The 14,710-nt window shown below is 47.3% G+C and overlaps 1 protein-coding gene across 1 annotated transcript in view; it reads right to left on the reverse strand.

Annotated features, from left to right (window-relative positions):
* Window positions 1–7,426: 7,426 nt before the first annotated feature.
* Window positions 7,427–14,710, reverse strand: part of LOC107118650 (zinc finger protein 14-like) — a 13,295-nt gene continuing 6,011 nt past the window's right edge. Inside the window, exons 3-6 of the mRNA XM_015421011.1 lie at window positions 12,771–12,897; window positions 11,703–11,849; window positions 10,844–10,933; window positions 7,427–9,750 (exon numbers count right to left, since the gene is read on the reverse strand). Coding sequence (XP_015276497.1) covers window positions 7,427–9,750; window positions 10,844–10,933; window positions 11,703–11,849; window positions 12,771–12,897 — 2,688 coding nt within the window. The remainder of the gene's footprint in view (window positions 9,751–10,843; window positions 10,934–11,702; window positions 11,850–12,770; window positions 12,898–14,710) is intronic.

Here is a 14,710-nt window from a genome sequence, read left to right on the forward strand (position 1 = left end):
TGCAGCTCCCTCCGAGGATCTCGCACGGGCCCCGTCCCCCACCGGCTCAAACATCCAGTCTTCCACGTCTCTCCGATAACTCCCAGTCTCCCCCGAACTCCCGGAGTCGGGAAACATTCCTTTGTCAAAGAGACTTTCTCGAAGCCCACTGCCTCGACGGGAGTACACCTCCCTGGTGCCTTGGGTGTTGTACAAAGCCCAGTCGTCCTGCGCCGGTGTCTTCCGCGCACCCCAATTCGAAGGGGTTGGAGGCGGCCAAGACAGGTAGGCAGGCAGTCGGGGAATCGCTCCCCCCACAGCACCTTCCCCTGGTGCGGTAGTCGTCACAATCAAAGGTGCGGAGGTAGTGGGGACCGATCCTGTGTCCCCCTCCGTGGTAGGTAGGTTTCCCTCAGACCCGCTCATGGTCTCGCCAGAATCGGGACGATAGGAGAAAAGGAGTTCTAACAATATGTTGGATCCCCAAGCATCGAGAATAAATCCACGTTTCAAAGAAAGTAAAGTTTATTTCAAAGCATTGGAAAGATACTCAAACACGTTCTTTGTTAGAACTGAACACAAGCAGTTAGGGCAGACATGATAAAGGGATTCAAGTTAGAAACACAACCAATGGATAACGTTCCCGCTGGCGGGCAGGAGAAAACGGTTGCCTGCTCAAGTCTTGGGAACCAGGCGAACAGTAGACAAAACACAGGTGCAGTTCACAGGCTTGATAAGTAAGAAGCTAACAGCGAAGCATACTCTCCCCCTCACATCCTCCAGTTGTTTTACTTTGGCATTACAGCAGAGAAAACACATAGGCCAGCTGGCAGGGACAGGGATCACATATGTACAATCAGAAGTCACACAGAACACCATGGCAGCTTGCTGACACCCAGGCGGGCGGACCGGTCTCCAGCCAGGCTGCCTCCAGCGGCGCCCCCTGCGGCTCGGTGGGGCTCCTCGGGAGCAATCCTGCCCTGGGCTGCCCCCCCCCTTGCTGATTGGATCTCTCCTCTCTTGAATCAAGGGATGGTCCCGACTCTCTCTGCATCACCCGCCTTGAGTTCAGTTCCTGCGACCGCAAGGAACGCCAGTAAAATGCCCATAAATATCAGCGCTTTCAAACGGCTCGCAGGTGCTTCCTTCTGGTCAGTCACCGGTCAGTCAACAGAAGTGCAATAGAGACCGCCTTTGCAGGGCAGGAGACCTAGTGGACTTCACAGCCTTCAGCCCCCAGAAGCTGCGGGGCAGAGAAACCCAGAAAGAAAGAAAGAATTGCATGCAGACGTCCAGGTGGGATCTCCTGGAATTGCAACCGTATCTCCAGGGATCCAGGCTCCTGGAGAAAGTGGCAGCTTTGGTGAGTGGACTCCCTGGCATTATACCCCACAGGGGGCCTCCCCCTTCTCAAAACCCAGGCTCCCTCCCCAAATTTCCAGGAATTTCCCAACCTGGAGTTGGCAACCCTACGACAGAGCAGAGGCCTCCTGACTCCTCCCCTGAGCAGAGCGGCTGCTTCAGCACCACCCCAAAGAAGGTCCAAGTGAAGGATATTTGGAAATTGTGCTGTTCCACTGCCTGTGAGGGAGACGCGGAACAAGGTGAGAATCTACAAACACTTTCCGCCCTGACACAAGACTTCCCAAAGCACATAAATGAAGCACAAAGCCTCCGCTTGAAATCACGCTCTTCTCCCTCCTTTGCTCCCTGTATTGTGTGTGGGTGGAAGGGGCCATCGAGTTGCAGCTGCCCCGTAGCCACCCCATAGCTTTCAAGACAAGAGCCATTCATAGGTGACCAAAATTGGAAGGTATTTTCTTTATATTGAATTTGACTCCGTTAAGGTGTAGTTTATTTTACATAGTGGCACAAGTTCGTATTAGAAAACGTCCCCGTCCCCCCGTTTATTTCTAGACACACAAGAGCAACATCATTCAAGTTGTGTGCATCCACATTTGACTCAAGGCTAGATCCTAGGAGGCCTCACATGAAATACTTTTCTCGTGTCTTCTGATTTCTTTTTTGAAGTAAGTGTAACACATTTGGCTTAATAAATTTGGCTTTTAAAATAATATATATCATTATTAAACACGATATTTTAAATTGCTGTTAAAATATTATCCCCCCCCGTGACCCCCTCTGAAGAAGTCCCCATTGGGTCAAAAGACATTAGGTCACTATTGTTTTCTCTTGGACATATGTAACTTTCTACTATATTATGAGGCTTGTGTTGGGTCTCTGAGATGCTTTTAATGTCTTTGTAATTAATACTTTAATTTTTATGTACAATTAGTTCGTATTTCATTTTAGCTTTTGGCCCTGCATTTGCTCTCACACAGTAGCCAACCAGTTCCTCTGGAGAGCCAACAACAGGGCAGAGATGCTAACCTGTTAGTGTTCTTTGAGGGAGTGAACAGACATGTGGACAAGGGGGACCCAATAGATGTTGTTTACCTTGACTTCCAGAAAGCTTTTGATAAAGTTCCTTATCAAAGGCTCCTAAGTAAGCTCAATAGTCACGGGATAAAAGGACAAGTCCTTTTGTGGATCAAAAGCCAGCTAATTTATAGGGGAGAGAGAGTGAGTATAAGTGGGCAATTTTCTCAGTGGAAGGTGGTAAGCAGTGGGGTACCGCAGGGATCAGTACTGGGTCCAATGCTTTTTAACTTGCTCATTAATGATTTTGAGTTGGGAGTAAGCAGTGAAATAGCTCAATTTGAGAATGACACGAAATTGTTCGGGGTGGTGAAAACCAGGGAGGATTGTGAGGCACTCCAGAGGGATCTGTCGAGGATGGGCGAGTGGGCACCAACATGGCAAATGGGGTTCAATGTGGCCAAGTGCAAAGTGATGCACATTGGAGCCTAAAATCCTAACTATCAATGCACGTTGATGGGGTCCGAACTGGGAGAGACTGACCAAGAGAGAGGGCTTGGAGTCGTAGTAGTAGATAACTCACTGAAAATGTCAAGACAGTGGGTGGCTGCAATAGAAAATGCCAGTGGTATGCTCGGATTATAAGGAAGGGAATTGAAAACAAATCAGCCAGTATCATAATGCCCCTCTATAAATCAATGGTGCAACCTCATTTGGAATACTATATGCAGTTCTGGTCAGCTCAAAAAGGTCACCTCAAAAAGGATATTATAGCATTGGAAAGAGTTCAGAAAAGGGCAACTAGAATAATAAAAGGCTTGGGACACTTTCCCTATTAAAAAACATTAAAGCGCTTGAGGCTCTTTAGCTTGGAAAAATGATGATTGAGGGATGACATGAAAAAGGCTTATAAGATTATGCATGGGACAGAGCAGGTAGAGAAAGAAGTCCTTTTCTCCCTTTCTCACAATACAAGAACCAAAAGAGTGATTAACACATGGAATTCACTGCCACAGCAGGTAGCGGCGGCTACAAGCATGGATGGCTTCAAGAGGGAATTAGATAAACCTATGGAGCAGAGGTCCATCAGTGGTTATTAGCCACAAGGGAACTCCCACTCTGGGGCAAGTGATGCTCTGTATTCTTGGTGCTTGGGGGGGGGCAACAGTGGGAGGGCTCCTAGTGTCCTGACCCTACTGGTGGACCTCCTGATGGCACCTGGTATTTTTGGCCACTGTGTGACAGTGTTGGACTGGATGGGCCTTTGGCCTGATCCAACATTGGCGTCTCTTATGTTCTTGTGGTATGATTCTCAGGTGTCACAGACAAACTCCGTTTGGGGGTAATATCTGAGTGCTCATGGTTAGCTAGCCAATCTCCCCCCCCCCAAAAAAAATGGGAGAGTTCTGGCCAAAATTAATTCCCCATATAGAAGAATAAAGAAAAATTGAAGCAATGAAGACTTTTAATATTCTATTTAAAAATAGCAGGAAAGAGAGAACAGGCATGAAGAGAAAAATAAAAGCCGTCTCCCTTAGGCACTCATTTGGAGGGAAGCTCTCTGCCTCCCTCCAGAATTGACCCCCCCCTTTGTACACTTTGACCCCCCCCCTTTGTAAACTAAAGTCCGTGCAAGATCTCCAATCACCAAGAATCGTTTTGGCTTCTGAGATCGTAAATGTTGCAGGAACAACCCAGCACGGCCAGACTGTCTGCTACTGAAAAGAGGCACCGAGAGCTGACATTGATAGCTGACTCCAAGAAGCCCTGCTCTTGAACAACAACACCGATAGCTGTTTCCCACAAAGCACAGTCCACGGGCTAGCCAGTCCACAGAGAAGCTAAAGAAGGGTGTCAGAATGTGCAGATTTCCAAAGGCTCTCCGTGTTTATTTATTAAATATTAATATCCAGATTTCTTCCTGGTTGAAGAATGATAGTTTGGCATCCTCAACGAAAACCAAGAATGATAGTTAAACATCCTCAACGAAAACCAAGATCAAACAAGAAGCCCCAAATCCCTCCCCCCTCCCCTCTTAAAAGACACCTGCTATTCAGCCCCCCTCAAAACCCCGGCAATGAACAGACTGGGATCACGGTCACACAAGGATACAGAGAAATGACAACACCGTGTACAAAATAACAACTAGTACAAGTAAAGATTTTTCAAAGACTATGTGTAAATATTGTACTGAATAAAGTATATACTAGGTTTATGTCTCCGTATTACAATATCAATATGAGCAAATACACAACACTCTAATACAGGGATGTCTAACTCATTCGTTACAAGGGCCGGATCTGACATAAATGGGACTTTGTGGGGCCAGGCAATGCATGTCATAACATGTAATGCCAGGTAGCGAAGGTCTCTTTATAAAAGATACAAACACAATTAAAGATATAACTTTTTTACTTAAAATACAAATATGTTTAAAACTCTTGTGATAAATTTAACAATCTTTGATAACTGACACCTCCCAAACCTCCCCCTCCCCTTAAAAGATGCCTGCCTAAAATGGAACGGTGGGGGAATAGTGGGATTTGGCAATGCAATCTTAAAAAATAAAACACTAAGAAAAAGCTCAGGGATCACAGCAGAAAATAAAAATATAGAATGCTCTGAGCACTGCAAACCTCTCCTCTCCCCCCCAGGAATACTCAGCATGGCAGTGGCTCTCCAGTGTAATGTCCCCCTTTGGCTGTGGGTTCCCAGGTTAGAGTACTCATTCAGGCACCTGTTCTCAGGTACATTCAGCAGGGACAAGCTGGCTCAAAACATCAACCCTGTATTTGCAAAGAGACAACTCCATCAAGCAACAGCTTCAACAATACAAACACTGGAAAGTGAAACTACTTGAGCTCCACTCCACTGAAATACATTGCAGCACAAAGTTGCAAAGAAAATGCGGAATGGATTTCCCATTAAGGTCTCTGGGCCCAAAGAGACTACTCTGGGACTGCAATGACAGCCACCAGAATGAAATGACAGTCCCTTGGATTACCAGAAGCATTCTGGGATTGGAATGAGGGCTTCCAGAGTGGAATTCCATTCCCAGAATGCTGCTGCTACTCCCAGGGGCTGTCATTCCACTCTGCACACTGTCATTCCAGTCCCAGAATACAGATTCTATTGCTAGGGACCATCATTCTACTCTGGAGGCTGTCATTTGAGTCTCAGAGGACGTCTGTTTCTATTGCGGGAAACAGTCCCAGAGCAGTCTATCTGGGTTCAGAGACCTTAAAGAAAAAATTCCATTCCATATTTTCTTTGTGAATTAGCAAGGTCAGAAGAGCTTCCTGCCGAAGCAGACAAAGACAAGATGGATGGAGCTGGGAACTTCGGCAGCCTCAAGCTTCAAAGGGTGAGGACAGGAGGAGGTAAGAAAAGAGTTGCGGGCCTGATTAAAGCCATGGGCGGTGCTTCTGGCCCGTGGGCCTTAGGTTTGGCACCACTGCTCTAATACTTCATACAAACAATCCAACACAGAAATGAGTCCATCTCGAAAAGATTCAAACACAAAGTCCCACATAATTATTCTGATATCCAAAGGAGGATAATCCATTAGTACAGATTTCATTAAGTTCCAAACTTCTCCAAAAGGATCCTCCTATCACCTCCTGAATCAGGATGTGTCTCTCATGTGTTTTCAAATTGGGTATAGTGTTCCTACTCGATTACTCTACGAATTCTCAGAAATAGTCCTCAATTCCACAGGTGTTTCCAATGAACCAACACAGAAGAAGTCTATCTAAAAGTGACACACACCACTTTATATACACACACAGAATCAGCTGATAGATAATGTCTACCAAAGCATACCTCATGGTACCACTTGCAGAGATACAATCTATAGGAAAAATGTTTACAATAAAACATATATCATGGAACTCCAAAAAAAAAGACAGTCATCATAAAACTGAAGATCTGTAAAAATATCTCAGAGATGAACTTGATTGATCCAATCTGCAATCCTCACCAAACCAGTTGCTTGGTGGTATAGTTTGTTAGGTACTGCTAAGCCTCCTGTTATTTCTCATTCTGTAAAACTTTAAATCTAATTCTTAGTTGTTTGCCATTCCATATGAATGTATTCATTTGTTTCTGCCAGTCCTTTGTATATTGTATTGTATACACAGTCTTTGTATATTGATTGGTATCAACTGAAACAGAAAATTAATTTGGACAAACCACTCACTTTTACTGCAGGGATTCTTTCCAGCCACGATAATTTTAGTTTGCCCAATCTTTCCAAAGCTTTTTGTATCTTCACCCAAACAAACATGGGCTTGCTTGAGGCTTTTGGTGCTTGGAGGGGGCAATACTGGGAGGGCTTCTGGAGTTCTGGCCCCACTGGTGGACCTCCTGATGGCACCTGGTATTTTTGGCCACTGTGTGACAGAGTGTTGGACTGGGTCAGCCTTTGGCCTGATCCAACGTTGGTTTCTCTTATGTTCTCTTATGTTCCTCTATAAATTGAGCTATTAAATTTTATGTGTTGGAGTCTGAAGGCTGGAAAGGCAAGGCACACTCTCTGCTTCTCTGATGGGTTGCTGTGTTAGTTTGTAGAAGCAGAGCAGAATTCAAGTCCAGGAGGTAATTCAAGACCATGTAAATTAAGCTCTCATGAATTAAAGCTTACTTTCTCAGATAGGCGGGCTATCTGACTCAGAAGGAGGGAAGGGGGTTGCCAAAAAGGGCCATATGGAATGAGGAGTCTGGCTAGAAGGGCAAGACATGCTCCTTGCCTCTCTGGTGGGTTGCCGTATTCGTCTGTAGAAGAAGAGCACAATTCAAGTCCAGTAGCTCCTTCATGACTACCTGAAAGAGGGGTTGCCAAAAACAGCCATATGGAGTCAGGATGCAGAGGTGCCATAAGGTTTGATGGATCTTTGTTCTCATTTCTGGTTGTCAAAATGAGCTTCTGCCGAGAGAAATGTCCTTGTTCTTTCAGATGCTACCCCTCCCTCCACCTTCCTATCTCCTTTCGGAAGTCCTTTTGCCCTATTAGGGTGTTGAGAATGGAGCTGGGTCCACTTGGAAGCAAAGAGGGACACACGGCCTTCATTCATTCTGCTGGGCCCGTGTGGGTTCTTTGATGCTTTTGAAGAGTAGCATTCCGAATGAATCCCTTTCCACACTCTGAGCATTCAAAAGGTTTCTCCCCTGTGTGGGTTCTTTGGTGCACTTGAAGAGTGGAATTCCGAATGAATCTCTTTCTACAAACTGAGCATTCAAAAGGTTTCTCCCCTGTGTGGGTTCTTTGGTGCACTTGAAGAGTGGTATTCCGAATGAATCGCTTTCCACACTCTGAGCATTCAAAAGGTTTCTCCCCTGTGTGGGTTTTTTGATGATACTGAAGAGCACCATGCTGATGGAATCTCTTTCCACACTCTGAGCATTCAAAAGGTTTCTCCCCTGTGTGGGTTCTTTGGTGCAGTTGAAGACAGAAATTCTGTCTGAATCTCTTTCCACACTCTGAGCATTCAAAAGGTTTCTCCCCTGAGTGGGTTCTTTGGTGCTTTTGAAGACTGCCACTCGTACTGAATCCCTTTCCACACTCTGAGCATTCAAAAGGTTTCTCACCTGAGTGGGTTCTTTGGTGCTTTTGAAGACTGCCACTTGTACTGAATCTCTTTCCACACTCTGAGCATTCAAAAGGTTTCTCCCCGGTGTGGCTTCTTTGGTGCAGTTGAAGAGTGGCATTTTGAATGAATCTCTTTCCACACTCTGAACATTCAAAAAGTTTCTCGCCTGTGTGTTTTTTTTGGTGCACCTGAAGACTGGAACTCCGACTGAATCTCTTTCCACACTCTGAGCAACAAAAAGGTTTCTCCCCTGTGTGGGTTCTTTGATGGTTTTGAAGACTGAAACGCCGAATGAATCTCTTTCCACACTCTGAGCATTCAAAAGGTTTCTCTCCTGTATGGGTTTTTTGATGATATTGAAGACTGGAACTCAGACGGAATCTCCTACCACACTCTGAGCATTCAAAAGGTTTCTCCCCTGTGTGGGTTCCTTGATGCTTTTGAAGATTGTAACTTGTACTCAATCTCTTTCCACACTCTGAGCATTCAAAAGGTTTCTCCCCTGTGTGGGTTCTTTGGTGTTGTTGAAGAATGAAACGCCAACTGAATCTCTTTCCACACTCTGAGCATTCAAAAGGTTTCTCCCCTGTGTGGGTTCTCTGATGATATTGAAGACTTCTATGCTGATAGAATCTCTTTCCACACTCCAAGCATTCAAAAGGTTTCTCCCCTGTGTGGGTTCTTCGGTGCACTTGAAGATCGTCACTCCTACTGAATCTCCTTCCACACTCTGAGCATTCAAAAGGTTTCTCCCCTGTGTGGGTTCTTCGGTGTTGTTGAAGACTTCTATGCTGATGGAATCTCTTTCCACACTCTGAGCATTCAAAAGGTTTCTCCCCTGTGTGGGTTCTTCGGTGTTGTTGAAGACTTCTATGCTGATGGAATCTCTTTCCACACTCTGAGCATTCAAAAGGTTTCTCCCCTGTGTGGGTTCTGTGGTGTTGTTGAAGACTGAAACGCCGACTGAATCTCTTTCCACACTGTGAGCATTCAAAAGGTTTCTCTCCTGTGTGGGTTCTTTGATGCTTTTGAAGACTGCAGCTCTGAGAGAATCTCTTCCCACACTCTGAGCATTCAAAAGGTTTCTCCCCTGTGTGGATTCTTTGGTGCCTTTGAAGGTGGCCACTCTGCCTGAATCTCTTTCCACACTCTGAGCATTCAAAAGGTTTCTCCCCTGTGTGGATTCTTTGGTGCCTTTGAAGGTGGCCACTCTGCCTGAATCTCTTTCCACACTCTGAGCATTCAAAAGGTTTCTCCCCTGTGTGGATTCTTTGGTGCCTTTGAAGGTGGCCACTCTGCCTGAATCTCTTTCCACACTCTGAGCATTCAAAAGGTTTCTCCCCTGAGTGGGTTCTTCGGTGCTTTTGTAGACTGGAATTCATCCTGAAATTCTTTCCACATTCAGAGCATTCAAAAAGCTTCTGTGCTGCGTGTATTTTTTGGTGTACAAGAAGCTGTGTTCGGTATTTGAAGTACTTTCCACAGTAACAGCATTTACATGCCTTCATTATAATGTCATTTGGAAAAAACACATTACCCTTTGTTCCACTGGAGAACCTCATTCCACTTGTGGAGCAGATACATGACTTCACTCCTAAATGAGTACATTGGAGACAGCTGTGGACTGGGATTTCATGGAAGTTTTCTTCGTGGGAAGGAATAGACTCAGCCCCCCTCTTCACCGTACCAGTTACTTCCTGCCTCTCTGGTCCATCTCTATTCCCAAAGATTCCTTTGGCCTGTTCATTCTTGGCTTTTTCCAGTGACAATACCTGAAATTCCCCAAGTGACTCTTCGACGTCTCCTGCTGGAATAAAGAAGGAAGTCGAATCACCACTCACACAAGGAGCCAAGCCACCAATCAGGAACTCCTGATTAATGAGTGTGCATTTTATAATCTGAGCTGCTGGTCAGACGTTTTCCCTAGCCAGCCCTCCGGTAGAGCTTTTTCTGCATTCTGACTATCCCTCCCCTCCTCGTAACTCCCCAACTGTATTTTAAGGGGAAAGGTGCCAAAAATCTATTGCTCTGCCTTTCCTGTTTGCCTTGCTATGCAGGTTTTTTTATGATAAAATACAAAAAGTGATTGTTATTTCTAGTCCTGGGATTCTCCAGAACTTCCGTCCAGGTGTGATGAGGCAGAAGAGGAGCTGGTCTTCGGACTCGGATAACACGTGTCTGCTGGGATAGGGGGGAAGTCAGGAACTCACCAAGCAATCCTCATAGTTCTAAGGGAAATCCCATAAGAATACCTGCTGTTGGGGGAGGGAGGGAGGCCTGGAGACATTCAACTGACCAGGGTATGAAAAGGCTGATGGGCGTCTGACTCATCGAGCAAAGCTTTTCTCAAGTAAATACCTAATCTTTCCCTGGAATATCCAGTATTTAAGGACCCAGCAGCCCCTAAAGGGACCAGTTTGGTGTAGTGGTGAGGAGTGCAGACTCTAATCTGGGAGAACCGGGTTTGGTTCCCCACTTCTCCACATGCAGCTGCTGGTATGGCCTTGGGTCAGTCACAAGTTCTTTCAGAGCAGTTCTCTCAAGGACAGTTCTTTAGAGAGCTCTCTCAGCCCCACCCACCTCATAGCGTGTCTGTTGTGGGGAGGGAAAGGGAAGCGAATTGTAAGCCACTCTGAGATTGAGCAGATAGTGAAGGACGGGGTATAAATCCAATCTCCTCTTCTTCTAAAAGAGCCACAACTGAGCTCAGCCCCAGGAAGAATTCCCAAGATCTCAGGCCCCAAAAGGCCTCCCTCCCTCCCTCCTTACCCAGAGAGCGTTATCATTCTACCCAACCAAGTGTTGCTAAGAAGTGAAGCAGAAATCCGTCATGGCTATTCTTTGCCCATTCTCTTGACATAATGATAATGAAGTAGACTCACTCGCAGCCAACTCACTTGGAAAGAAAATATTCTGCTGAGATCCTCTTGAGAAACTCTCCAGCCCTTCGTCTGTCTTCACTGCAGTGTCTCGCACATCCGTGCCTTCTTTGGGAGAGAGAGAGAGAAATGAGGAGGACGAGTGACCCAAGGCATTTCTCTGTCTCCACCTCAGGCCATTACACCCACCCTGCCTCTCACGCTGGCCACAGCATTGGCTGCAGTTGCTTTTGGACCAGCCAGGTGTGTCGGGTGTTTTCATTGCCACCTCAGCTCCTGGAGTCGTCCAATGTGGCCATTGAATTCACTGCCACAAAAGGTGGTGGCAGCTACAAGCATGGACGGCTTCAAGAGGGAATTAGATAAACTGTCACATGAACCGGATGACCCCTCATCGCTGTCGTTGGTTCCCTGCTGCTCCGACCTATACGCAACCTGCCACCCGAGGAGTGGAAGGGGGGAACCACAGAGGTCTCAGACTGTCGGGAGGGAAGACGATTACGTCACCACCCTCCGCTCTCCCTTGGCATATTCAGACAGCTCATTCTCTCTCTCCTGCCCTTAGTGCCGCCAGTGCCGTCTCGTCCTCCCCGGCCTCTGTTTCTGTTCTCCCTTTTAATCCTGCTCCATGACACCTGCTCTGCCCTGTGTCTGCCCTCCACCCACCACTTCTGCCCTGCCCTCTCTTCTTAGGCCAGAACGCTGAGCTAAGGGTGCGGTCTCCTTCCAGCTCCCTCCCTCCGGCCCTAGCAGCTGCGCCAGCCCCGCGTCTTTCTCCCTCCAGCAACTCGGGGCTGAGGGCATGCCCTCGCGCAGCCCAGCGCAGTCCCCTCCAACCGTCCCGGGACATCTCCCTTTGGAGCCGGACTTCCATTACTGGTAGCACTGCCCGGCCGCCTCGGAGGCATCTCGTCGGGTCCCGGGGAAGGTGGTGACAGCGCGCCTGATCGGCTCCAAACTCTGGTAGGTGCCGTTGTGGTCGGGGCTGGGGTGGTCGACGGCTCCTGAGTGGCGGCGGCCAGCCCTGGGGAGGCTCGCCCTCGGGACACAAACTTATGGAGCAGAGGTCCATCAGTGACTATCAGCCACAATGTATAGATAGGAACTCTCAGTCTGGGGCAAGTGATACATTGTGTTCTTGGTGCTTGGGGAGGGGGGTAACAGTGGGAGGGCTTCTAGTGTCCTGGCCCCACTGCTGGAACTCCTGATGGCACCTGGTGTTTCTGGCCATTGTGTGACAGAGTGTTGGACTGGATGGGCCATTGCCCTGATCCAACATTGGCTTCTCTTATGTTCTTACTAGCAGTAAAGCTCGTTGTAAAAGCAATACAACGAGCTCTAGAAAGATATTTCTGCTTTGCAGCATGCCTCAGGTTTTTGGCTTCCTGAATTCTGTGTGTCTGGTCCTATCCTCTATCTCTGCTTGTGTGTGTATCCACTTGCTTTTTTGTGCTAACTTGAGTTGGTCCCCCCCCCCGTCCCGTCTCTGCTACACTAACAGCTGTTTACTTGGCGATTTTTATTTCCGTTCTGGAAAGTGTTGCCTCAGCAAACTTGGCTTGGAGGCTAAAGATGGTGGGTTTTGTCCCTTGACGGAAACAATCGTCATCTGGTGAGAAGAACGAAGACAGTAGCTCTGTTCACCGGAGTGACGCAACCATTTTCTGACGAAAGTTTTGGCGGGCATCGCTTCTGTGGGCGGGACTCATGCAACACAGCCAGTGGATAGGGACAGTTTCTGAGTGACATGTCATGGAGCCAACTGATTTAGAGGCGTGTGGAATGTTCAGAAAGTGCCACCCCACTACTCAATTATATATAAGGAGAGATGTGTGTTAAATACAGGGCCAGGCCCCACAATGACATACTACTTTGCGATATTTTGATTCACACATCATTGCAATGGCAGGAATTCACACCTTTGGCACCTAAGAAAGATGCTTACCCAAAGAGGCCACGATCCCATAGTTCTCCAGCATGACTTCCCAGTAGAGCGCTCTTTGGTCCAGATCCAGCAGGGCCCACTCTGCCACAGTGAAATACACGGCCACGTCCTCAAAAGAAGCTGGAAACTGAAAGAAAAAGCAGACTTCCTCATCAGAGATCGTGCCAGGCAAGACTGCACCCAGGAAACGGGAATTCTGGTAGGGTGGAGGACGGAGAGTTTGGCAGGGGGTCAAGGGCGTGGCATTCAGAGGCTCTCTTGCTTGGAGACCTTAGAAGCCACTGCAGGAGCAAAAGCTCCCCTGAGAAAGGAGGGGGAACTCAGGTGGTCCCCTGCTCATCTCCCCTACCTGGATTGCAGGGGCAGCAGCCGTTTCCACTCCTCCACAAAGACGACGACTCAACAGTGTTTCTTCACTGCCTGGGAGGGAGAGAATGTTGGAAGAAAGGGTCTGAGCCTAGACTTCCCATTTTCTTTGCTTGTGCATATCCTGCTTCATGCACCCCGCTCCCAGGGCTGTGAAACCTTGTATTACGTACACTCAACAAAATGTGCAACCATTTTTAGTAAGCTTTAGGAAGAGGAGGAAGGGAAGCACCAGGTACCTATGAGCCTTGGGAGGGTTTCCCCCCAAAAAAACATTATCAACACATTTCAGACTTCTCTGACTCTTGAAATTTATCCTGTGAACTCCAAAGCTCAAACTGATGACAGCATCCCTGCTTGATCAGGCCAAAGGCCCAGGAGCGCCATTCTCCCGCTGGCTGGGCCCTCCCATGTGCCTTTGAGTTCAGGCTTCCGGGAGAGGGGGGGGAGGGAGAAATGAGGTCGAACGATACATCACAGTCACACCTGTCCAAAACCCCAGAGGTGACCTTAGCACACCTGAGAACTCAAGGGTAATATCAAGCGGTTGCCAGAGTGCCTGCTGATGCTCTGATGTCACGTTGAGATTTTCAGCAGATCACTGTGACATCACATCCACCCCTGGCCCCACCTCCAAAGCTCCCAGGGGTGCCAGGTCAACTTTTCATTTTCGAGGTGACCTGAATCAATCTAACAGGTATGTGCGATAGGAATTATTATGATTATGTGCGATAGGAATTATTATTATTATTATTATTAGGTATTTTTAGTAAGTTGTGTGTGTGCGCACCTGGAAGCAGGGCTCTAGTCGGGGGGGAGCTCTCAGGTACGGAGCTCCGGAAGAGAACCTCTAGGGGGCGGGGCGGTCACGTGGTGAAGCCCCGCCGCCTTCTTTACCCCGCCCTCTGCTTCGATCCTCATTCCGTTTGGGAATGAGGATGAAGCAGGAGGGTAAGTAGCCGGGCCTTCTGACACACTTCCGGTGATGTCAGGGGGTGTGGCCTTCTGTCACTTCCGGTGATGTCAGGGGGCGTGGCATATGCAAATAAGTTATGCTAATGAGTTATGCTAATGAGCTCCGTGTTTTGCTACAACAAGACCCCTGCCTGGAAGTAATGGTGACCTCTGGAGAATGACCCTACAGGAGGCTTCCGGGAGAAGGGGGGGGGAGAAATGAGGTCAAACGATGCATCACAATCACACCTGTCCAAAAACCCAGAGGTGACATTAGAGCGTCTGCTGATGTTCTGACGTCTCGTCTAGATCTTTACTCCAAAGCTCCCAGGGGTGCCAGGTCAACTTTTATTTATTTTATTTTTTAGCCCCCCGGAGGGGATTTTTTATTGCATTTTTTAAAATAGACTACAAATTACAACGAAAAATTGGGAAGGGGTGACTACATCTAGGGTGAAGGGAAAGAAAACCAAAACTAACTAAAACCCCAAGTATAGGAGATCATAACAACATCTTATATAAATGTTAATCTTAAATTGCTAGTATTACTTTGAACATAGTCGGCTATGCTGAATTTTTTTATCTTTTTATCCAATGTTTTATTCATTTAAGAGAACCCA

The sequence above is a fragment of the Gekko japonicus genome, unplaced genomic scaffold (genome assembly GCF_001447785.1).
Source record: "Gekko japonicus isolate JY-2015 unplaced genomic scaffold, Gekko_japonicus_V1.1 scaffold3881, whole genome shotgun sequence".
NCBI classification, from domain to species: domain Eukaryota; kingdom Metazoa; phylum Chordata; class Lepidosauria; order Squamata; family Gekkonidae; genus Gekko; species Gekko japonicus.